Source organism: Trachurus trachurus (genome assembly GCF_905171665.1).
Source record: "Trachurus trachurus genome assembly, chromosome: 10".
NCBI lineage: Eukaryota > Metazoa > Chordata > Actinopteri > Carangiformes > Carangidae > Trachurus > Trachurus trachurus.
In genome coordinates, this window is record NC_139894.1 from 8,465,221 (window position 1) to 8,491,351 (window position 26,131).

The 26,131-nt window shown below is 41.3% G+C and overlaps 1 protein-coding gene across 2 annotated transcripts in view; it reads left to right on the top strand.

Moving 5' to 3' along the window:
• The window catches only part of ldb2a (LIM domain binding 2a), a 95,148-nt gene that overhangs the window by 43,059 nt on the left and 25,958 nt on the right, over positions 1-26,131 (top strand). For both annotated transcript variants that reach the window (XM_083980508.1, XM_083980509.1), the window contains exon 3: positions 17,047-17,219. In XM_083980508.1, coding sequence (XP_083836634.1) covers positions 17,047-17,219 — 173 coding nt within the window. The remainder of the gene's footprint in view (positions 1-17,046; positions 17,220-26,131) is intronic.

Here is a 26,131-nt window from a genome sequence, read left to right on the forward strand (position 1 = left end):
GGAGTCTAAGTCACACACACACGCAACGCCGGGCTGTGTGTGTGTGTGTGTGTGTGTGTGTGAGTATCTGTGTTTATTTGAGTGAGCTGTGATTCACCCTGTGAGGATTCCCTCATCAAGTGTCTGCGTGTGTTTCTAATGTGTGTGACTGGAGTTTGACTGAACTCATGGAGGGAAATGATGCGACTCTGTCCTGGCATTTTCTTTTTTTTCTGTTTGCGTTGTGGTGATAGTTATGGTGGTGTGTGCGTATGTATGTGTGCGTATCTGTGTGTGTGTGTGTGGGGGGGGGGGGGGGGGGGTGTCTTTGTCTCTTCCTCCTCTGCGTGGCGAGTCCTCCCTGCGGAGCTGTGCCCTGGGGGTCGGTGAGGCCGGGGGGGGGGTGAGCTATTGAATTATGGATGGAGGTGAAGAGGGGATGAGGGCTGGCCTCGGAGGGACGTTACCCCCCATCCCCCCTCACCCCCCCACCCCTCTATCCCCAACACTTCCGACTCGCAACTACCAACCCTCCCTTCCCCCTGCTCCCACCGATTTCTCTTTCTCTCCGGCTTCCCTCTCTGCCCAAACAGTCGCCATCCACGCGTGGCGTGAGGTTGGATGAGGGTGACTGGAGATGTGTCTCTCTCTCTCTCTCTCCCTCTCTCTTTCTGTCTGACTTTCTGCTTTGCAGTTTTTCTTTCTCTCTTGTTACACTTTCGTCCTTATCTTCTTCTTCTTCCTCTCCCTCCCCCCCCACCGATCTCAGTTGGGAAAGTCAAAATGATAGAGGTCCATTCAGGTGAAACTGGTCTGCAGATGTGGGGGGAAACGAGACAAAGACATACAGTACTACAGTACCTTGATTTTCTTCTTCCATTGTGAATGACCACTAGTAATCAGCTGCTGGTGGTGAAACTGCTTCTCATGGCTGCTGTTTCTGTCTTTCTCCCCCTCTACCTCTAAAATAATAGTGTTACAGTTAAATATGCTTTTATCTTTAACAAAATAATATAAGAATTTATGTTTTTTTAACCATAAACTTAACCGAACTACCACACACCATGGTGGTGGAAAACATATTAGCTCCATCTTGGCTGTGGTGACTGTGGAGCTGAAGCCACATAATAATGTATGTGACATTTTGCAGCGTTGTTGGGTGCACACACAGAGAAGACTGTTTACTGTTGATTTTTTTTTTTTTTTTTTTTTTTTTTCCCAGTGGTGCACTCAGCCCTTTGCTTGTTAGCCGTTCTAAGACCAGGGAGGAGAGGCTGCTCCAACTTGTTCCAGCTGAATTGCATTTCTCAGTGCAAAAAGTCACATAGTTTTACTGTGGTTTTTAGCCAGTGAATTCATAAATACGGTTTGTCCAGTAACCACATGGATGTCTAAAGGTACTGAGTCTGTTGTATGTCAGTTACATCCCTGAATTATACAAAGCTTCTGTTGTCTTGCTCTTTGCATGTGAATAGAAGAACTGCTGAGAAATTTGACTTAAACCCCCCCCCCCAAAAAAACGAAAACAACCAGTGATGGTAAATAATAATTAAAAGACTGCCAAGATTAGGTTTCTCATCAACATTTATCCCAAGTCTCAAAATGGTCATTCTGATCGGACAAAGTCTGATGACCGTTGAGTGCTCCTGTTCAAACACTCACAAGGTTAAAGACAGTTCACGGTCATGGTTAAAGATTTAAAGAGCCAACACTGACGTGAAGCACATGTCAAGAATGTGTTTACTCTTTCAATAATTAACTTGAGCCACCTAAAAAAAAAGGAGCTTCAATAAGAATAATAAAAATAAAAGAAATACCAAAAGAAAATCATATTGCTGACCAGAAGGTGTGGCAAAGAATTTTTTAAAACAATTTCTTAAGATAAAATGTAATCAATCAAAATAAACTGTTGGCTATTCACATGACTTTTAGGCTAGGTATATTCAGACCTGGCTCGTTTGGAGCAATCGTTCCAAAACAGGGAGCGTTTAACCCCAAAGATCCATTTATTTGGGCAGATGTGAACACAGCGAGACCGAGATCACAAGAAGAGGTGGTCTCGACTCGCACCAGCCTGATCCGACGCGTTGGTTGGGGCTGGGTTCAAGCCAAAAATATATAGGACTTGAGTCGGGTCGGGATCCTGTCTTCCTTTTTTTTTTTTTTCTTGCTGGGTTTGGGTCATATTCAGCTGACGTGACTTAGATTTGGTGCATGGGCATTAATTTTCAGGCCCGTTGACACCTCTACTCCATGTTTTTTGTTTTTCCCAGGCAACCTCCTCCTCCTCCTTTCGGATAAGATTTCTGACCAATGGGAGAACAGTTGGTTCGTGCATGGTGTTTGGACCACTTGCTGCTCGAGTTGATTGGTTGGCTCAGTGTTTGTGCTCGTCTCCTGCTCCATGTCGGCAGAGTCGGCTTCGCTCATGGCTTCGCTTTGAGTGAACTCAGACTTCCAAGCGGAAAGCACAGGGAAAGTAATAACCGAAATAACCGACATGAGTAAGATTACGTCGGTTAGAGGGTCTAAATGTTGGTTTTAGTATATTTTCAGTTAATTGCCCAGCCCTACTTGGGACTGTTACCTAGGGAACACAAATGATCCAAAAGAAAAATGCAGCATTTGTAAATCGGGACACACCTAACGAGCCACATGTCTGAACACACCCTTAGTCTCACTGACTCTCGTGCTTAGCTTTCAAAGTGTGGGATGTATTTAAAAGATGGTTGCAACTAAGGTTTATTTTTTGACTCAGCAAACAATTTCTCCATCATATATAAGTTAGTAGTTATTAAACCTGCCGTTGGTGGAGCTGTGACCCGTTGGTTGTTGGTTGTTAGAGTGATGATGGTCTTGAGATTCAACCCAAACCCGTTGCTGGCTGCTGTGCGATAATACACCATGCCACTGTATTTTTTTATTATTATTATTTGTTTCATAAACTCTGCCGAGGCATTGGTATGATTATGCTTCTCCTTGTCTGTGTTTGGATACCATGCTTTGAGTGACAATAACTTTGATAACAGGGGACCTCTAAAACTCAGTGTCACAGTATTAAACCAGGACCGCTCCCTGCTTTGCCACCCAGCAGCTTTTCCTTTTTGAAATGTAATTTTGAACTAATTTTGAACGCTGAAACGTCGCAGCGTCTTAATGATGTGCTTTGGCTCATGCGCTTTGGACAATTGTGAAAAAGGGGGTTTTAATGAAATCTATTATTGTTTTTTTTTTCCGTTGCAGGGGCAGTGGGGGGAAGTGTTTACCTCGCCTAAATAGAAAACAGCAGCCCCCCAAAATGACAGGAAATACAGAGAGAGAGAAAGAGAGAGAGAGAGAGAGAGAGATTGAATTAAAGTTTTATGACTGATGAATATTTCATGTTCTGGGCAGTGATTCCCACATTCTGGTGTGTGTTTGTGCAAGTCTATGTATGTGTGTGTGTACTCGTATATGCACAGCCTCCACTATGTGTATGTGTAAGTGTTCTGCTAGAATATATGCTGGGTGTTTTTAACCCTTCCTCTGCTGCATTAGGACTGGATCTTGGCTGTAAAGTCTGTTGTCATGTTGTCATGCTGTCAGCAACATACTTTCACACAGGCTCCAGACATGCCATGAGGACGGTTTTTTTGGTTTTTGTGTACATATTTCTCCTCCCCACACTGTCCCTATGGCTCCAGTGTGAATAAATCGTCAAGGATCCTCAGTCAGTCCCCCTTAAGTTCAGTAAAAGCGACTGTTAAGTATGTAAAGTGGTTGTTGCGTAGGTTTATTGTGGGTTTTTTTCCCAACATGAACCATATGTGCATCCACAAATGTGTAAGGAAATAAAAAACAGAAAAGGAATCTTGTTTAAAAACACATGTAACTTTGGAAGATAACCACTTAATTTGATATACTTGACATAAAGGGTGAGCAATAATCCAACCATAGATGAACAGTATGAACAGAGCGATATACTGTAGATAATCAGGTAGACGTGCAGTTGTTTTGACTAATTGATTACTCTGCCACTTAGCTTTTATAAAGAAGAGAAACACTGGTTTCAGCTCATTACTTGTGAATGCTTTACAGTTTCTTTAGTCTTTACAATAAGCAAATCATTTTTCCAACTATTAGCTACAGATGAAGTAACTTATTTAAGATTTGAGAAATTACAATCTCCATTTATTTACCATTTCCCAAATGATAAATCATTGAATTGAAAATAACCACTAATTTATTAATAAAAGAAATAGTGCTGAAGTTGCATCTTTATGGGTAGATACTGTTCCTTGGTACAGAAGTATGATGGTTTACCTACTGTTGCCACACATTCGCTGTCTCATTGATCATTGTGATCAGAAGGTTTTCTTAGTTGGGTGTGTGTGTGTGTGTGTGTGTGTGTGTGTGTGTGTGTGTGTGTGTGTGTGTGTGTGTGTGTGTGTGTGTGTGTGTGTGTGTGTGTGTGTGTGTGTGTGTGTGTGTGTGTGTGTGTGTGTGTGTGTGTGTGTGTGTGTGTTATTGAGAAGGATGTGCTTACTAAGTCTTTTTTCAGTTTACTTCGTCTTAGTAAGGAGATGTAAACATCATGTGCAATGCTCAGTCTGCAAATGATGGGCAAGATCAATCATTGTGTTCCTCGACTGCTGCTGTAAAACCCAGAAAGGGGGGAGAAAAACCCTTTTTTCAGATAAAATAAAGTTTTGAAACAGAACTTTTTAAACAAAACTGGGGCTCATCTGGAATATTATTCATAATATCTTGGCAGTACAAGGACTACTGATCAGCATGCTCTTGGATCTAAATCCTAGAAGCCTTGGAAAAGGTAGTCCTGACATGGTGTTAGATTTTTGGTGAGCTGCTTGTGAGCTCGAGCATCGTTATATCAGCAACGTGTGAAGTCTCTGCAGCTACACCATACTCCTTAACAGGAGAACTTCAAATCCCCCTCCTAACTTGCTAAAGCCTTAGTTTGATCTTAACTTTCTACATGGAGTAAGGACATGTAGTAAAAAACACACTAGTATGAACAGGTAGAGTGATTAACATCTGTTTATCAGTGGACAGAGTATTAAAGATGAGCTATCCTTGTTGTCACTTCTTCTCTTGCATGCATGTCTACTCATTTCCTCCGTGAGGCACTTTGTAACAACGCTGTTTGTCACGGGCTTGATAAACAGTTAACTCGAGTTGACTTAATTAGTTTGCCAATGATGTAATACCCCTCCCAGTTGACCCAGTAATGGTAGCTCATGATGGGTATTTAGATAGAGATATGAGCTGATGAAGACAGACATTTGTTTGCCAAGCAACGCAGGCTATCATCAACCATCGATTAGACTCACAGATCAATACGTCAGCTCAGTTTTCATCCATGCGTCTCTCCCTTCACCGATCGTCAACAGTAGCTCGGACCAAGGGCTAATAATCGATTTTAATAGTATTTTTAGCTTAGCTTATTGATTACAGTGTGCATAGGTCCAAACAAGCACTGGCTTGTACAGAAGTCACAGGTTGGGAGAAAAAAAAATCAATATCACCTATCTGAGTCTGTTGATCTACTCCCTTTTTTGCAAGTCCCATAATCTGTTTGCTTTAGCCTTACCCCTATGTATAGGTTATGAGGTGATGTCCAACCAGCGCCTGAGTTTACACAGAACATTCAGTCACTGAGGAAGTCAGAGATTATCCTCAAGAGAGACGCTAAATCTCTGCTCAGTTGTTTTAAACACTCAGGACCGGGGTCACTGTGGAGAGAGAGGTGAATGCCTCCAAATGTAAAAAAAATGCAGAGCACACGTGTTACAAAACAAGAAAGTCCACTAGGGAAAAAACTCATGATTCAAACCAATACATCAGAGTGTTTACGCACCTGTCTGTGCACTGCATGTGACATAATGTCATTTTTCAACATAATACTGTACATAGAGTACATCACAGCAAAATGACAAAGTAGCATTGGGGAACACTTGTTGTAACCAAGTTTAATTATTCATTGTAATCACCTTTTTATCTCGCGTTTTACCCCCTGAGGTGATCAACTGAATGTGAAGTGATTTTTGTTTTGTGTTGTGTTGTGTTGTTTGTTCTGAGTCAGTCACTCAGTTTGTCCCAGTCCAGTATTATGATCGACTTGTCATGTTGTTATTGTACAAACTCCCTTAATCATATTCTAACACAGCATTGTTGTAATTTTTTTCTGGTTAATCACTTGCATATGGTACCAAACCCCACATTAAAACACAAAAAATGAGGAAATCTGGGAGAAAACAAAACTTGCTATGTTATGATATATAGACAATTTCCTATTCAAGTCAATTGGAAAGCCGTTTGTAGCCCATAGAGTATTGATACGCAAATTAATATTATTTTATATGGGAGTACTGTATATGTAATAGAGTAACATGAAGAAGAACTACTGCTCCTCCCTTTGCAACATTAGTACTTTGATTTTTCCATGAAGCCACACAGGAAATTGAATCTCTCACATGGTAAATGTTTGCGTCCTCCTCTGTACGCTGAGCCGCACGGGGAATTGAACCTTTAACCTCATAAGTGGCCATGCTCTACCCATTGAACTCCACCTGTCCATTGAAACAAGGGAAGCGGACCGTCTGATGAATATTTGCAGGGAGCAGACATCATGGATCATCCACAATTTCTTCTTGCTCCCCCCTTCTCGTTTTCATCCCTTTTCTCTTCTGCACTGCGGAGAACTGCATTTGCTGCATAATCGCCCACTGAGTATCTCCCGACTTTCTCGCCTCTTTATTTATTTATTTATTTATTTATTACAAACCCCCCCGCTTTTTAATTTGGCTTCATTCTGCGAGCCGTATTCCACCAGTATGTGGTTTAATCATCAACTAGCTGGACGGTTCGGACGAGCAATACTGACAAGTCTGAGTGGTCTGGGTTTGACTAGTCTAATTCCAAAGTGAGATAATGCCATTCACACACAAAAAAAAGACGATATCTTTTTGTGCAAAAATGATTGATAGCACAAAATTAGACACAAATGGTGGTACTTTTCAAAGGATAGAAGTAGCTTTAATCTGTGGCTCACAAAATGATTACCCCTTACACAGTAGATTGTCTATATTTTCCAGATATTGAATGATGAACTTAAAGTAATGACTTCCAGGTAATGGCTTACTTTTAGAGCAGAACTCCTCCTTTGTGTTCACTGCCACGTTGGTGGAGGGTGTTTAGTGACAGCCTGCCACACTCTCTGTTATAGTTATTACTGTCTCAACCAGCCGTATTTCCAACCTTTTACTCTCAACCTCATGAAAAATGGGATTGATACTTGGTGATCGGTTCAGCATGAAATTTTTGGGGGGCTGCTCCGTGTGAAGAACCACAGTACAGTATTTGCTCTTTCCAGTCTAACACACCGACCTTTAACTGGTGGCTTAAAGCACACTTGGTTGAGTATTTGAGATATTAAACATCAAGCTAATGCGTGTGAGCTGCTGGATTGTACAGGCTTTATTTATGGGTTCTCCCTTGACTTTTGGCATTGATTTTATAGTATTAAATGATAATGACGTAATATAAGATGCTCTTTATTATAATAACAATTAAACCTTATTGAAAAGCAACACAGCTCACATCTTTAAAAATTGATGTAGTTTTTACTCAGGAGAGAGGGAAGAGCTGAAGCTGAAGCTGTAGTTGATTAACGTATATTTCCTGGCACATGTCCACATGTATTACATGTTTTTATTTTGGTTGATGCATGTGGGTGTGCCTATTCTTTACCCTACTGCCTCTGTATTCCCTAAGAGCATCATTATAGTACTGTGCATTTGTATGTGTGACTAGTGGACAGTACAGATCATGTATAGCTCCACTGCTCTCTGGTGCACCATGGATATCAACTTACATGCACAGAATCACTTAGACATACAGTATGCACTGCAGCCTACATGTTAACTCTTCAGACCCCTCCACCTTTTTCACACTTTATGTTGAATGATTTTCCCTGAGCAGTCCACACTCAACATGACATATGACAACAAAGAAAACAGAATTTTAGAAATTCTGCAGCACTGAAGGTTCCCATGAGCAAAGTGTCCTCCATAACTATTCAGTTGAAGAAGTGTGGAATAACCAAGACTCCTGCTTGTGCTGGATGACCATGCAGCTAGACTGAATGGATGAGGGAGAGAGGTTTTGGTATGAGAGGCGGTCAAAAACCTGAAATCTCATCAGCCTGTTTAGGGATCAGAGAAACCTTGATTGCATTACTTAAAGGGATAGTTCAACATTTTGGCAAATTGACCTATTGCCATAATCCGTATAGTCATAGCAGTAGGTTCATTACCTTTAATTGTCAGTGCATGTTGTTTTGAGATCCGCGGGGCAGAGACGCAAGCTGCTCAACAAACACGATGGAGGTGAACGGTACAGGTGTGGTACTCATGAAGTACACAATCCAACAACTCCAAAATGCTCTCGTGGAGAAGTTGTGACCTGCACATTCACCACGCTATGAAATAATCATGTAACATTACAAGACAGAGTTGTTTTCGAGGAAAATGCGTTGCCGGAACTACATCCCAGACACGGCTGCTGGGCAGAGTGATTTCAAAAGCGCAAGTAGTTCTGAGTATTTGCTTTGTGTGCCGTAATTTTACATAATTAAACATGATTATTTCATAGCGTGGTGAATGTGCAGCTCACAACTTGTCCACAAGAGCGTTTTCGAGTTGTTGGATTGTGTTTTTGATGAGTTTTGAGGGACAGGGTACCAGTACTGTTCACCTCCATTGTGAGCAGCTTGCGTCTCTGCCCTGCAGATCTCAAAACAACATGCACCGATAATAAAAGTAGCCTACTGAACGTACTCCCATATGGATTATGGCAATAGGTGAATTTGCCAAAATGTTGAACTACCCCTTTATCAATGAGAATATAGAGCAGCCTCCACCTTACTATTTCAATGATTATCTTGTGTTTTTAATTTATTTCTGTCAAAATTATCGCATAGATCTTGGGGGTTGGTGGGTGAATATTACTCTTGAATCTTTGCTTGAACATGTGTGTGTGTGCCTGTATGAACTGTGTGCGTGTGTGTGTGTGTGTGTGCGTGCGCATGCTCACCAGCCAGCAGACCTTCTTTATTCTGGTGCCCCGCTCTCGAGTCGGAGCAGGAAAATCACTCTCGCCGTCTCGCTGGCTGACGTTGCTGGCAGGAGTCCTGGGGACCAACGGGGGGAAACAATCCCAACAAAGTGGCATGAATTAATGTGACTAATTAATACCACGTTAATTATTTGTAAATTGCATGTTTGGGTACACATTACTTGAGAGGCATATGCTCCTTGTCGTGTTCGCCCGAAATAAGTGCCAGCTAATCTGTATCTCTGGAGTGCCCTGCGACTGAAGACGGGCCAATCAGCACGGTGCAGGAAAAAGGAGAACACAAGAAGACGAGAGAAAGAGAAAGAGAGAGAGAGGGAGAGAGGTGTGGAGGAAAGAAAAATAAGATTCCCAAGAAATATTTTTCATCTCATATAGGCTCCATGTGAGTTTTTTTCCCCCTCTGCAGTTAATTGTGTGAAGTTTTGTTTGGCTTGTGCTCTGTTGGTGAGTGTGAAATCTGGCTGCCCATTAACAGATAAATAATAGTGTTTTCAGCATGGGCCTACAACATGGGGCTGCTCAGCCTCCTTTTTATAGCACCGAAGTGAATTATCGTGTTCATAATTTTCTCACTGTGGAGCTTTCCCTGTCCACACTTCAAACGCCTTCCATGTCCTTTTTTTTTTTTCTTCCCCCAACCACATTTTCATTTTTTTTTTAAATGTGGCTGCTTTTGTGTCCACACCGGCTGAGTGTTGGCAACAGTTTCTCCCACTCCAGACTGTACTGTAGTTCTTGTTTTGTTTCTTTTTTGACGTAACTCTGCAACCCGATCAGTCAATTAGTTCATCAACAGAAGATGAATCAGAGTCTATTAATAATTTATCCAAACACTCAACAGTTCAGGCTTCTCACATGCTTTTCTCTGATTTACTTAATGTCGAACTGAAAGTGTTTTTGGACTGCTTACAAAATCTAACGATATGAAGATTGAGACCTTCACTCACTGTAGATGAACTTGATGGTAATTGTGTTGATAATTTGATTTACCATTAGATCTGAAAGCTCATTGTGACGTCTTCACGACTTATTTTGTTCAGTCAACTTGAAAAATATTTTAAAGATAAAACCATTTAAACTGATAATTGAGAACCTAAACCTAAGATTGAATCAGTGGACTTCTCCAATTGTAGCTGTAGACTCTGGTCTTACTGTATAATTGGTATTTGTTTGCAAATTTCTCTACAGTCTAACCAATTAATGTGTGGATATTTAACAGGTTAGTGACTAGTGTGACCTAAATGGACAGACCGACTCTTATGCACTGGGTCTGTATTTTATCCATGATCAAAGATGCCTTACGTAGCTTCGATATTGGGTGATTGATGAAGGGGGGGCAGTGGCACACATTATACATTCAAATACAATCCTATTTGGTTTTCATAACAAGTTCCTTTTTGTTTACTTCTTTCCTACATTTTTGTCTTCATGGTTATAACTTTGCTTGGTGAACTCATCCCCCTCATGTCTGCTATAGTGCGCAAGCTTGGTTATTATTATAGACCTGATCAATAGACTTAAGCTTGTTGAAGGCCTTTGCATTGTATTGTATTATGTATATTTTTCTTGGATTTATGCCACCTCTGTGTCTGATCAGTGCAACAGCAACAGCACCAGTGTCCTTAGACGTGCCCTTGAGCAAGACATGGAGGCCCCGCTGCTGACGCAAAGCTAGCGAGCCAAAGTGTTTGCTTACAATATAAATAAGGTGAAGGGGTTGGGTTTGGGGGGGGGAGCTGGAAAATATTTGAACCTCAGCCCCTAGAAACTATCTAAGGGGAGAAACACAAGACTACTGTGCTTGAAATGATCCAAGACCTGCTAGCATGGCTACCATTACATGCTTATCTATCACTCTGTCACCCCGGGCTACGCACACTGGGTTTTATTAGGACAGTTTTGGTTGAGGAGACGCAACCAAAACTCCAAACTGCATGGCTTGGTGAGGTGGGCAAGAAGCAGATCTGCGTATCACCTGAGTACCCCCCTCCTCCTCCTCCCCCTCCCTCCTCTTCCCCCTCCTCCCTCTATCTCTCCTCCCTGCCGTCTCACCCTCTCTTGCTGTCTCTCGCCCCCATTACCCCCTCAGTGAGTCCTCGTTCCCTCATTGACAAGCTTATTTTTTCATCTTCCCTCCTAGTTTCTTCTTTCTCTCTCTCTCTCTCTCTTTCATCCCTCATTTTTTTTCTGTCCCAGTCCCTCTACCCCTCACCACCACCACCACCACCACCCCCCACACCCCCCTCCCTCTACCCCCTCCCCCCCCTCGTCTCCTCAGAGCTTCTCCGCATTAGCAGTCAGCTCCACTCCTAGACGTACTTTGTTTTTCAACCGTGGTGGAGACCGAGCGAGGGAGGGAGATACAGAGAGGAGGAGAGGGAGAGAGAGAGAGAGAGAGAGAGAGAGAGAGTGCAGTGCAAGTAATAGAGAGAGAGAGAGAGAGAGAGAAAGAGAGAGCATCATTTACACAGTCATCCACAGCAAGCGGACCCTGCAGCTCACCCTCCCTCCTCCCTCTCTTCCCTCAGCCACTGCTCACGATGCCAAACATTTTATGTGTTATTTAGTCATGCCTGACTTTATCGAATTTGAAAAACATGCCAGTCACGGGTACACCCTCCCCCCACCACCCCTTCTCCCCCCTCCACACCCGACCATCAACATCATCCTCATCTCCCTCTCTTCTTCTTCTTTTTCTCTCTTGATTCAGACTCTACCCATCTAGGTCTGACCTCAAGAGCCTCTCGAGCCGCTGTCTTTGGGGACATTTCACTTCTAAATGAAGTTTTATTCCCAGGCCTCATCCACCCGCACCCCACCCACACCCACACCCACACTCACAAAACACACACACACACACACACACACACACATATATGCACACATACGCACACACCTCCTGACCACCCACCCACCCTGGGGGAAGGGGAGAAAGAGCATAAATTCTAGCCAACAGAGTGTTGACTCTAAGATGGATTATTTCTGCTAGAAATCAGAGGCCATGTGCTGCTGGATAATGTGGCTGTCCCGATTTTTTTTTTTTTTTCCCTCTTTTTTTTTTTTCCACCACTGTTCTAATGATGGAGATTTGACGGGCAGGAAAATGCAGAGGAACAGAGAGACTTGTTCCACTAGGCGAGGAACGAGAGGCTAAAGGAAATCCCAACATGCTCGCCTTCATAATCCCAACGTCAGGATTTGTGGTTGTTTTGTTTTTGCTCTTATTTAACAGTCCGGCGTAGCTCAGTGGGCAGACCAGGTCACTAACACTTGGCGGGATTAGAGGTTTGATTCCCAGTTGAACCAATGATGCTAAAAAGAAAGAAAACAAAGGAAAAACAGTATTTACTCACTGTTAAATAATTACCACACTACAAATGCTACTGTGGTCTCTGCCAGCAGCACATACAGCAGTACAACAGAGACAGGCTGGTGGGACTGAAGCAGCTTCCAAGTGGTAGTTTATTGGTTATTCTTATAATACATTTACAAAAATTAACCTGTCTACAGTAAGTCGTCCTTTATCAACCTGAACACAAATGTGTGGATGCCCTTTTTTTTTTTTAAACCCAAATCATAATCCTTTTTGTCAAATTAGCCAAGCTCCTCCACAGTCTTTCTGTGTACCCCCTGGTAACTGCAAAAGTGCTCCCATGTGTACAAGTACCTCTGGCTGGGAATCACTGATTTAGGCAGCACTCAGACTGACATCCAGCCTTGCATAAAACAACGCAGCCCCATCATTTATTTGAATGGGGCTATTCTGATGATGCAGCGGGATGCAAATGCAGGAAAAGAAAAGAAAGAAGAAGAAAAAAATCACAGGTTCATACAACAAATAAGTTGAATCTGGCTTAAATTTGCCAGAATGAAACATGACAATATCCAGCAGGATGCTGCATTGGCAGCACATGCCTGGTACAGTAGTTTATAACGTGAATGTTGTATTTTTTAGGAGTTACCATGCAATCGTTATGACAAATAATAAGATAGTTGTGTCCATGATAACTTTGCAGTGTTATTAAGTCCTGTCTCTTTGTATTACAAGTGATTGTGCAGTTTTTGGCAGCTTTTATTCCTACAAACTCTGGACCTCCTGGATTTGTCTCACTGGTATACGTGAAGCAGGAAGTCCCCACCTACCTATTCATTTAGGGCAGGGCTGTGTTTTTGAACGTTCACTTAAAGTACTGTAAAAGGGACTTTGTTGTATTGTATTTTATAAACACCTTATAATTTCATTGTAGCCTTAAGATGTCGTGATAAGAAATCAATGATATACAAGAAGAAAACTCAGATGGGATACCAATAGTGAGGAGAAAAAGGGGACATTAGAAGTTTGTAGCCAGCAGTGAAAATGTCAGTTAAAGACCAGACAGTTGCTGGTTCAGATCCCCTGTGCATTTGAGTGAATGAGTAGCACTTTCCCCTCCAGTAACCTCTGGCCCTGCCCTTGAGCAAGTCAAATCGCTCAGGTGGAACTGCTCAGTGGTGTTTGGATGATGCCTGTGGTTACACTGCAGATCACAGGTGTGTGTGTGTGTATGTGTATGTGTGATGTAGGGTGGTGCTGGAAATGAGTGTATTTTCCGCAGAAATCCAATAGCTGGAAAAATAAAGGCTGGAAAAAACAACAGGCTCTTTAAGGAAGGATGTCCCACTAAGATGCGGTTTTGGAGATGGTTCAGCAGATTGGGTCTGCACAGCTGCTCAACAAGTAACACAAACTGCAATATTCAGCTCTGCAGTTACCAGAAGAGGTAAATGAGAGCAGTTTGATGCAGCTGTTCTCTGTTGGTGCTGCATGCGCACCAACCCTGATCTACATATTAAGTTGTGCATTGAAGAATTTGCTTCTTTATATTCTGAGTAAATCCTTTGCATTAACAACTCAGTTTTTCACTTTCAACTCGCAGTGTTTTTTCCAAGCTCTGATATGAAGCCATGCACACACACACTGCAAAATGTCACACTTCTCTTCACAGCAGATGTAATTAGTTGATTAGTTGATCGGTTTTGATAGTTGTTCAATACTATTAGTTCATATGTTCAGTGTTTCGTCATCTCAAATGTAAATGCTTTCACATTTCTTATGGTTTATGAATCCATTTCTATGAAAGTAAATTACATTCCCTTGTGGTTTGAAAGTGTCACATTGGGCTATGGGGATTATAATGAGCATTTTTCACAGGCCAGACAATTGATCAATTAATTAAGAAAAATCTATCGGCTCATATAGAAAATAATACGTTACAGCAGTTGTGCTTTATTCAAAACAAAACAAAAGACACAATCATTTTGTTGAATATGGTGACGGTATCTTTTAAAATTGGAGATTTTCCTAGTGTAGTCAATAGAACTGGCTGTATCATACATCTCTAATGAGAGAAGCAGCTCCAGTATGTAAAGAAGTGAACTTCCTGCACTCCTGTAGCAGGATTTCAGGTTCTCAGTTGTGGGTGAGGGGTAGAGGGGTAGTTTTCACTGATGCTGCAGAGATAAAGAAGCTTTCAGACAAAATAACCTGGATGCTGTACAGGTGAAGTTTAGGGACGATGGTTGTGTCACATGAAGAGTTTCAAACCCCCTGATGAAGAAGCTCCTGTGGGGAATTTTACTTTTATTTCATCCAAACACCAACAGTTGACTCTCAACAAAACATACTGTCAATATTTTCACAATCGAAGGGCTGAGGAGGAACGGCGGCAGTCTTGAACATTTCATACCGTAAAATGCATGCACATTTTCAGGAATCCGTATCTTGCGTGCCATCACAGTGCATCTATAATGTAATGGGAAATGTTAGCCTCTCCTTGTGTATCATCCATTCGTCTCCTTGAAGCCAGCTAACACAGAGGAGATGGAAACCAGACAAAAGCCTGAGGGCTATAAAACACTGAAGACGATTTCTCCCTCCCTGACTCCTCCTCCGGTTTTCATCATGCAGGCTGTTCATTGTCTCTTTAGGCTTCTCCAGAAAGTTTGCACTGCAGAAGTTGTCCATCTTAATAATTCAGTTTAATACTAAACTCGGTCATATTATTCTGAAAAATATGTGAAAATACTCTCCTTCTCCCTGCACTGTCTCACTCATTTGAGGAATATTCAAAAGTGAGTGTTATGTGAGGTGTCACATCGTGGAGGAAGTGGATTGAGAGGCTGAAACTCATGATACTGTCAGTTGTTTCAAACAAATCTTTAATCTTCAGACATGTTGGAAAGAGCTGAATCTACCCCTCTGCACTGGAAGATTTATTTGACACTTGTTTCAAGGAAAAATCAGACTCAGTCGGAGAATAAAGGATTTGGGTATTTTCTTGGACTGTGAGCAGCTTTCCTGAAGGCAGCCCAGTGTTCAGCACTCAGTGAATCAATAGGTTTTAGGACGGTCCAATACTACTTTCTCTAAATCTGTAATGTGCCTGTTGCATTGAGAATTTTGATTCATAAATTGGGAACAATCAGCAGGACGGCTGCTGCTCGATAGCATATATTTAGCAGTTCATTCAGATTTCTTATGATTACTACAGCACGGCTAAAAACACTGTGTGTGATTTGTGTGGGATTATTGCTTTTGAAGTGACTGGAGCAGAGAAGAATATGAATGAATGCCTGCCCCATATTCTGAATTTGGACAATTTTACATGTATGTTTTAAGAATTTTTAGACGTTTTCATCCAGAAAATAGGCTGTAGTCCTGTAATGAGCATAGAGGTTGAAGTCAAACCAATAAACAGCTGATTTAATCTTCCCTGTGTCAAACAGGAGAAACAACAACAATTTTTCCCGTCAACTATTTACACATGTGATCCATTTCTATCATCTCGACTCAGAGCTTTTAACAGCTAATAAAATGTTTATCTTGACTAATGAATCTGAAGCAGTTGTCCTTGTCAAGCACTTTATTTTGGTGTTGTGCTTTTCTTAGCACATATACTATCACTTCTTTTCATTCAGGATCATGGTTGCTTTAAATTTTTAACTTTTATTGGCTTGAGTGAAACATATTTCTGCTTTTTTCTTTCATAATTGTGTTTAATCAATAAATTAGGCTCTTTATGTAACAAACATTGCCTTGTAAAACTAATTTTAATGCAACAGAAAATACAATTACTATTATGATATTAGTTATAATGGTGGTAGAATGTGTAATTATAGTTGGTCTAAGTATTAAAATGCAAACCTGTCAGCTACGGAAACGATTCTCAGGTTATTTTCTGCCTTTTCTTCATCTAAATGAGTTTGTATTTAAATCATAGTTTGTTTAATTTAAGGGCTTGTGTGTGTTTTGATCGCATTTATCATCTGAGACATTTGACTCTATTTACTGAATGAAAAAAGGTCCAGTACAACTCTAATGTGACTATCTTACTGTCGGTTAACAAAAATACTAAACACCTAGCAGCACCTGTGAAGCCCCATTATTAACTAATTTAATTTATTCTGTTTTCAATCTATATAAAAGCATAAAGCTTGACTGTAAACACTCATTAATTGGTGGGAAAAGAGTTTAGATGTAAGTTTAACAGAGCCAGGCTAACAGTTTCCATAATAAGCTACTGTATGTTCACTGCACAGACATGAGAGTGGCATTAATCTGCTCATCCAACTCTTGGCGAGAAAACAAACAGCAAACAACATATTTCCCAAAATGTCAAACTATTCCTTCAAAGGTTGGAAAAATCTTTTTGGTCTCGGTGCCGGAGTTCAAACAGTAGTAAATCACAGCAGCAGCAGTATATGCCTGCAGTTATATACAGTAGCACTCCTCTAGTCTCTTATTGGCACCATAGCAGTGGCAGTATTTTATGCTGTCACCCTTTTCTCTCCCATCTGTTGGCCATTAAGCTCAGTATCTTCTCTCCATATAATTTCACACTTGGTCCCCTGCTGTATTTAGCAGCTCTGTCCTTTTCTTTTGTCTCCCTGCAGCGATCGGCCGGACGTTGATTCCTCGTTATTTCAGCACGGTGTTCGAGGGGGGGGTCACCGAGCTCCACTACATCCTCAAACACTCCAAGGAGTCGTTCCACAACTCCTGTATCACCCTGGACTGTGATCAGTGCACCATGGTCACCCAGCACGGGAAGCCAATGTTTACAAAGGTAACACCTGACCCCAGAGCATCTCCCACCATGAATAATTGATCACAAGCTATGATAATGGACTAGCCGAGGTGTTTAACTGGTTAAAGATCAAATCCATTTACAACCTTTGATTCTTTCTTTTTTTTTTACCATACCTGGTGGCACGGCTTGTCAGCTGTGGGAAGGTCTTTATTCGCCAAATGAATTGTAAAATGATGTATTATCTCCTCAGCTTGCATGCATATTAACTATCTGTCCCTGATTTCTGAAGGAGAGGATCTTTCTGTGGCACATTCTGCACAAGATTGCAAAATAACACAACACTAAATGCACATTTTCCAGGAAAAAACTGAGTATTTCTGTCCTCTAGACTCCAAAAGATTTTTTTGTGTGTGAGGCTAGCTTTGTATATATTCATTAGCGGGTTGTGTTCAAGCTGAGATAGGGTTTAGTTGTTGAATAAGGTGGTTAAAACATAGAGATACGAACCCTAAATTGTGTTTTCATGTAGAATTTAATGTTCAATGATAACATCGCAGAGAAAAAACTCAGAGGAATAATTTTGACTGTCACATTGAATTCCAACCAGGAAATATCTTGGCTTAAAAATGCGGTTGCCAAGACTGAGTAACCACTGTTTAGACTGTAGGATTCATGCAGGGAAATGTCACTCATAACTCATATTTACCCTCTTCACTTCTCAGCATTTTGGCCCTGCTCCCTAGACCCCGAAATCCACAGGCATTTCTCTGTTAAAGATGTCGACTGATTCTTAAGCCCTCAAAGGCAGCGCAGGAGGACATGAATAAGATCTTTGAAGAGTATGGTTTAGTTTGCAGTATAAGTGAAGCACAGACAGAAGCGGGGGGGGGAAAGCAGAGGAAACACAAATTGCGCAGGTGAGATAATCCAAACCTGACACCGGGGTCTTCTGAAAGCACTAAAGCTGAGCTCATCTGCTTTTGTCTTTGGGGAGAGAATCCCCCTGTGAGCTAGAGTGAATATCTGCTTCACCACAGTCTGATCCAGATGGCTAGCTGACTCTTAGTGTTCTTCTTCTGCTGACTCTCTAAATGAATCTGAGGCCAGATACCTTGTCAGCGCCGAGCAGCCAAGCTAAAGGGATTCCATGTTCCCTGTACCATGAACCCCGAGCTGCAGCACCGGACCAGATTGTTCTGACATTAAACAGCTATACACCCTCTTGTTTTCAGGACTTGACAGTATGCACTCACTCTTGGGTGTGTGTGTAAGTGTGTGTAGTGTGCAGAGTCTGAAATTAACTTTTTTGGCTGACCTGCCAAAGGCTGTCGGACTAAAGAGGGAATGGGAAAAAAAAAACATAATTGTAGACAAAAAAAAAATCTGCATTTTAGCAACTAAGTTTGTTTTTTATTGAGATTCAAAATCTTATTTTCTGTAAAGAAATGAACAAAATCTGCCATGGGGTTGTGTCGTTACTAGTTTCGAATACAAATGAACTTAATTCAGGAATTTCTAGATATCAAGTGTAATTTTTCCCAATAACAAGGCCGTGATACGTTTCCTCCCCTCTTGCTTTTGGATATTGAATCTCAATATGAGAAAATTCTTCATAGAAAGAAAACAGCACCAACAAAATATTGTGCCAATCTGTCTGATTTTTGTTCTCTACATTCAATCATAAAGATTAAAACTGAATCATTATACATGTACCTATAAAGCAAAGCCCCCCACGCTAACAGCTGTTAATAAATAGCTTTATGTTGAGATAACGGTGCAGAATTTTAAATTTTACACATTTTTTTTAATGTTAGTATATCTTTAATGTTAAATCCTGTTTCTTATTTGCCTGCATGTGTGGGGTCCGAGTTTATAAAAGCTTTTCCATACCTTTTTAAATGAATTCCTGTGACCATTAACATATGAAAAACTTTATTTAGCAGCTGAGCAGCGCAGGACCTTTTTTTTTTTTATCTAGCATTCAGAAAAGTCAAATCTTGCCATCGTTGCGGTTACGGCAGGTGTCTGTGGGTGTTTACGTGTTAGTGTATATTTACATGCATGACTGCCGACATGTGAGTTTGGATCGAGGGGGGGATCCTGAGGTCATGTCACCGTTCTGTACATTTTATATTCATGTTGTGGTTCGGTCGGTTGGGTGGGTGGGGGTTGGGCATGTGTATGTGTATGTGTATGTGTGTGTAACTGGGTGTAGGCGGAAAAGGGGATGGGGGGTGGAGGAGGAGGAGGAGGTGGTGGTGGGAGGGGGGTTTTGGGGGGGGGCTCTTTGTGTTATAATATTAGTGAGTATGAAACAACCACAATAACGCGCACAGGAAACGTCTCGTGATCTCGCTGTTGTTTGGTTTGTGTAAACAAGGCTCCCTAAAAAAAGAAGAAGAAGAAGGAGAAGAGAGAAAAAAAAAAAACATAATATATTACGAGTGTCTGATATTAACTGAACAGAAACAGAAACAGAATGGCCCAGGCCCCGGTCAACAAAAAGCTAAATTTGATGCTCGCAGCGCTGCTCTCTTTTCATCTTCACCTAAATTGGATGAGAAGAATTAATTCATTAGAAAAAAAAAAAAAAAAAAAAGAATTCCAATAACTGAGCGTGTTCTCCCTGAGCTCCCAGCAGCAGCGAGCCTGCAGCTCTGGAGGCCCGAATCTCAATCAGCTCTGCCTCGCCTCGCTTTCCTCCACCACCACCACCCTCATCCCCCCTCATCCTCCCCCCCCGCTCCCCCTTCCTCCTCCTCCTCCTCCTCCTCCTCCTCCTCCTCCTCTCTCTCTCATTCCCCTGCCTGACTCGCTCATTCTCCCCTCGCTCTCTACTCCACCGCTCTCTCATCCTCCCCTCTTCTTCTTCTCTACTCCCCCTCACCCCCCTCCACCCACCCCCTGCACACACACACACACGCACACACACACACGCTCGCATCCTTCATCCCTAGAGAAATCATCCCCAGCTCCCAACTCGCTCTCTTGCTCTCCCACTCTCTCTCTCTCTCTCTCTCTGCCTGTATCTGTCTCTTTCTTTGCTCGTCTCACTCTCTCTCTTTCTCTCTCTCTCTTTCTTTTCCAAAATTCCTAATTCCAATTTGTCTTATTGGCACTAGCACATTTTAAAGAATAAATCTTGTTTTTTAAAACTTATTTATAACCTATTTTTTTCATACGGTAGTTTTAGCTCTTAGTAATAACGATAAAAACAACTGTAGTTATTTGCTGAGATCCGGATGTCATTACACACACACACACACACACACAGGTAGTCAGATGATCTTTGTTTTGTTTGTTTGACTTCATGAGATGAAAGATAATAAAAAAAATCACAAGCAGCAACATTAAGGTCAAGGATAAAACAGTAAAAATCCAGAGTTAATATCTATGTGATCCTTGATGTAAACACAGCAACACTGCAGGAGTCTGGGTGACAGTCTGGTATGATCCCACAGGCAGTCAAAGAAAAAGAAAAATCTCACATGAAAAAAAAAAGAAAAAAACTATGCACAGTAATTTCGACTGGGATGGTAAAGCTGCACTTCCCCGTTCCCCGTACTGTAAGCCTTACAGTAATTTGACCTTCTTTTTCGAGGCACCCAAACTAATTTGGAGGAGAGATTGAAGGGGAACGGTAAAACTATTACTCAAACTGTGATCATTTCAGTTCACAGCTTGGTTTAACAATAACCTGCTGTTCGTGCCACACTTGTGCACCCGCACAATTTTCCTATGCAATGAAGGATTATCAGTGTCATTTCAGGTGCGCTCAGTTTCAGTCTTACTTCCAAATAAGGTGTCTAAAAAAAATCCTGGCACCTGCTCATACTGTAGAGATCCTTCAACGCGTATCGACATTTCTTCTCTTGGACTGTATTTACGTTACATTTCATTGCATTTACTCATTTACCAGGCGCTTTTATCCAAACTGACTTACAAATGAAGGACACCATTTGGCTTCAGTTCAGTCAGAAACCTTGGTTTAGGTATTAACTATTACATCTATTTATTAAGTGCAAGGAGATCTTATAAGGAAGTGTATAGTAAGTGTGAGTTAGACGTGTAAAAGGGATAGTTCAACATTTTGGCAAATTGGCCCATTGCCATAATCCCTATAGTTTTAGGAGTAGGTTTGTTACCTTTAATTGTCGGTGCAAGCTATTTTTAGAACGGCGGAGCAGAGCTGCGAGCTGCTCAGAGCTACGCTACGGAGGCTCATGGGATTTCTTGGTTTCCCTCATCAAACTCATCAAATACACAATCCAACAACTCCAAAACGCTCTGGTGGACAAGTTGTGACCTGCTCATTCACCACGTTACTGTATGAGATAATAACAGAACGTTACAGGACTGAGTTGTTTTCAAGGCAAATGCAGAGACTGCTTGCCGGAAAACTGCCCCTGACAGAAACGCGCATCAGCTGTTTTGCATTAAATTTGCTTCGAAAACGAAATCCCATTAGCCTCAGTAGCGTAGCTCTGAGCAGCTCGTGGCTCTGCTCCGCCATTCTAAAAATAGCTTGCACCGACAATTAAAGGTAACGAACCTACTCCTCAAACTATAGGGATTATGGCAATGGGCCAATTTGCCAAAATGTTGAACTATACCTTTAAGGTTTTTCGTTTGCTTCTTCCACTGTTTGGGAACCACAGCTATTTATAGTGACAAATAATAAAGACACTTGATGAGACACATCTCTCACTGCCTTGCATCTGGAAAACCCAGGTTGCCAGTGAGTGTGTAGTGTAGTGTTAATGTTGTTGCATAATGAGACTGAGGAAGTCCATGACTCCAGTCCACTTGGTGGCAGTAACACACTCATATGCCCTAAAGTTTACCTCCTCTATCTCTTTCTGAAGTTTAATTTCCTTCATGTCGCTGGATTACACACAGCTTGTCAAACACTAGACCAGAGGCTTTGTTAGCAAACACAATGTGTTAATCACATCGTCATATCTGGTATTGATAATTCAATACATGTAGGTGATGTAGAACTGATTTGAGCTGGACTATTGGTATAACTCGTTACTACTTACCATGCATTACTATGGACACCCATTAAATACAACTGTAACAACACATCCACACTCAGGAGGTAGGAAATATTAACCAGCAACCATAAGCTTTCATGTATCTCATACTAAACATGGTTTTTCATGTGGTTTTTAGTGTCAATATGTTCTTTTGTTATTGTCTCATCCAATTTGATTAGTTAGAAAGGGAAAACATAAACTTGTGGTTAATTGAAATGTGAAACAAAACAAAAGGACACAAGTGAAGCCTGTCCTCAAGGCACCCCGGTGCACTGCAGAGCCACTTTTGGGAACCACAGGTAGTTAATCTGCCCAAAGTGTTGCTTTGTTCTTAGCTTAGTGTTTGTGATCATCACTGTCTGTGTCTTTTGTCCTGTTGAACTTAATTATAATGATGTTGCCATGTTCCCAGATCCCAGCAACAGACGTGGTGATTACAGTTTTACTAACTAACCGATGGAAACGATGGCTAAAACTACAAAAGAAATAAGACTTAACTTGTTGTAGGTACAGTATAGAACTGTCAAACCAGGTTGTACAAGGGCTCCAAAACAAAGACAATTCAAATGACGAGCAGATTGCAACATAGCATGCTACAACGACAGGGAAGGAAAAACAAATGAGTGAAAAAACATGTGAGATAGTATATACAAGGACGAAGAGATATGGTTTGAAAAATGGAGGTAATGGGGATGAAAAACCATTACAGAAGTACAAAGAGGTGTCAGATTGTAAAGGAGCCCCACACAGTTTCATGTGGAGTGTTCATGCACTTCCTCCATCTCCATGTCATCGCGCGGCGCCGGGGTGCTGCACGCTAATGAACGGGTGGAGGGGGCAGCAGCAGCGGGCGCTAAGAGTGGGCGGAGTTCTCCAGGTGCCGGTAGACAACGTGTGTGCAGGTTGGCGGGGCGGCGAGGTGTTGACAAGGTGTCACAGGGTGCCAATTTGACCAAAAAGCCCCCCAACCTCACAGCCGCCCCTGGCATCCCAGCACTTCTGCTCGCTACCCAGCAGGCCTTGCTTTCCTCCCCCGACTCATGTGTATTAGCTCCGAGGGCACGGCCCTTGTTACCGGTGCCCAGCTGGGGGGGTTTGTGCATGCTGGGAGGTGAACAGAGAGCAAAAGACGAGTTCGTGACACAGTGATCGCAGCTGAAGTGAATTTAATTCCCTGAGTGGATTGTTGTTGTGTTTTTTTTTTTTTTTTTTTTTTGAGAAATTGACAAGTGGTTGTGTAGTCAGTAGTTTCTTCAAATTCCTGGCATGCTTGAATCCTCACTCCACCATACTTTTCTATAATTCTTGGTATTCTCTCATAGCAGTCGAATATCAGTGTGAATTCTTACTCTTTTTGTGTTTATTTTGTATTTCCTGTTCCACTTTATAAGGATTTTAATTGCACTTAACGACCTATGTAGGCTGGTTAGAATAAGAATTTGATTACTTCCTGCATCTCTATTCTTCTCAGGTATTTACCCCATTCGTCTGACAGTTTGATTGGTTGTGGCAGCCTGTGGTTGGTATTGTACTGTTTGTTAATTGCCCAAACAATAAACAAACACTCCAATAACCAAGGTCTTTCCGAGGACTGAAATGTAGCTGCTCCTTTGACACAGTTGTTGTTGTTGTTGTTGTTGTGTGTTCAGCGCTTGCTCCACAGGCGTCTGTTTCACAGGTGTGCATCAGTTCTGAATTTGAAAATATTTTTGCTGTGTTCTTGGTAAATTATTAAATGAGTTAATTGTCAATAGAGTCTGATTGGTACCGGATGATACTGTAGTACAGTAGCTGCTTCTTTTTTTACACATTTACACAAATAAAAGTATTGATTAGCACTGGTTAACTGTGAGATGCTGACATTTCTTGTTACTTTTTGTGCGACACATACACAATACTGCTACTGTGTATCTGCAGTAAGCTAATATTGGCCCATATATCAGCCTGGCTGGTTTATCGGCTCAGCTCTAAGTTGTCAACTCAACACATTTGCTGTAAATAAACATATTTTCCGTAGCACGGCTCACTTATTTATACGTACAGTAACCATAAATAACAATAAATGCTGTGATGTTAATACTTTCTTACTGTCAGGCTTCTCTGTCTGTGCCCGACACAGAGGATCTTCTTGAGCATCAGTATTATAAGGCATGTTGGCACCTTGTTGCCATAATTGAGAATATTTAGTCAACTTTGAACCTATTTATATTCACCAGAGGCAGTCATGAATGCTCATAATAATCGATTTAATGACCTTCAGCTCCTCTACTGTTAATTGATTGTCATGTTAGGGTATAGTATTGAATAGTGTCTCAGCAGCAGGACGCTGTTATTCTTTCTTGCTCTTTTGAGCCGGAGATCCCCTGATCTCAGCCCCGTTGTGTGGAAGATTTATGACCCTGCTCTTAAATCAATGAGGACTCTCTGTGAGGGGCTGTACCATTTAATGGACCACTTTTTAATTCAAGGGGATTTTCCTCCTTTTAGTTTTCATAAGGGAGCACCATTTAGGTTTAAAAAAAATTGTACCAGCCATTGTTAAAAAATATTATATTCTAACCAACTGGCTTCCACTGTGGAGAAATAAATTGCTTGTATGATTGAATCTACACTGGGATCTGTGGAAAAGGCTGCCTTGGTTGCATATGTGGGTAATATATCTCTGCACCAGTGCAGCTAAGACAAATTCCTGCACATTTATTGCACTTGGCAATTAAAGCGATTCTTACTCTGGTTCTGATTTAGGCTGTTTGCCAATTTATTTATTGGTTACAGAAAAGCAGAAAGCTTGCAGAGAGAAGTAGAAGAGCAACAGTGGAGGCAATGCTAAAGACACAGTTGGCACTATGGAAAAAGAAATCAATAGTTCAGCGTTGTTTCACTGTAGGCTACAGCACCTGGAAAGCATCAGAAGACACTGGCTCACTAGTAAACACAATTCAAGTTATTTCACTGCCGCCGGGTAAATACCATAAATCTGCAAAAAGCACCCGCTCACAAATGATGTAAAGAATAACTTATTTCCATATACATGCTTAAGTATTTTGTCTTTTAATAGGTTTTGGTGGCCCAGGGGACACAATAGTCATCCACTGCATAATGACCATGATACATTTAATTTCATGGAGGAAAAAACAAAAGTTGCAGTTGTTCTTTTTTTTCTCTCTTTTTTTCACAATTCAACAACAATTTGAGTCCTAGTCGATCCGTCACAACATTCCTATTTATAACATGGTCTGAAAAACCCTGGGGGGTTGGTGATGTTTATTTTAGAGTTACAATATAAAGTGTATGAAACATCCCCAAATGAAAATGTGGTTTTGTGTTTTTAGTCTTATGAATGAATATTTGTGGTTTTAGAGCTTTCTTCAATGAACTCTGCAAGTCATAAACATCATGCCACTGTGAAAACCATTTATCTTCAAAGTGTCAAATTTTCATGAGCTAAGAAAATTGTTCTTCTTTTCATTTTAATAGACAAACCAGCGGGTTTTGACTGGTTTATTTGATTTTAAGACACATTAAGCAACATTGCATCCTTCTTCTACAGTATTTATCTGAAAAATGAACAACCAAATTTGGAGGTTTGTGTTTTCTACTTAGAGTAGTTTTCACATTCACAGTTGTAGTTCTTGGGCGGACGTGGCTTTGATTTAGGTGCTTTGCAAGTCGTCACTCTCGGTCTTAACTCTGAGGTCAGCTGTTTGACAACTGCTGGAATTAGAATAAAATAAAAAATGAAATGAAGACCATTAATTGTCCATTAAACACCAAGGATTATTTCCAAATATTGCTTTAGTCTAATCCACACTTATCAAGCTCAGACAAGCCCAGTATCAGACCATGCAGCAGATCCCACATGTGTTTGCATGTAAAACCACTGTATCATCATCGCTGAGTTATGTCAGT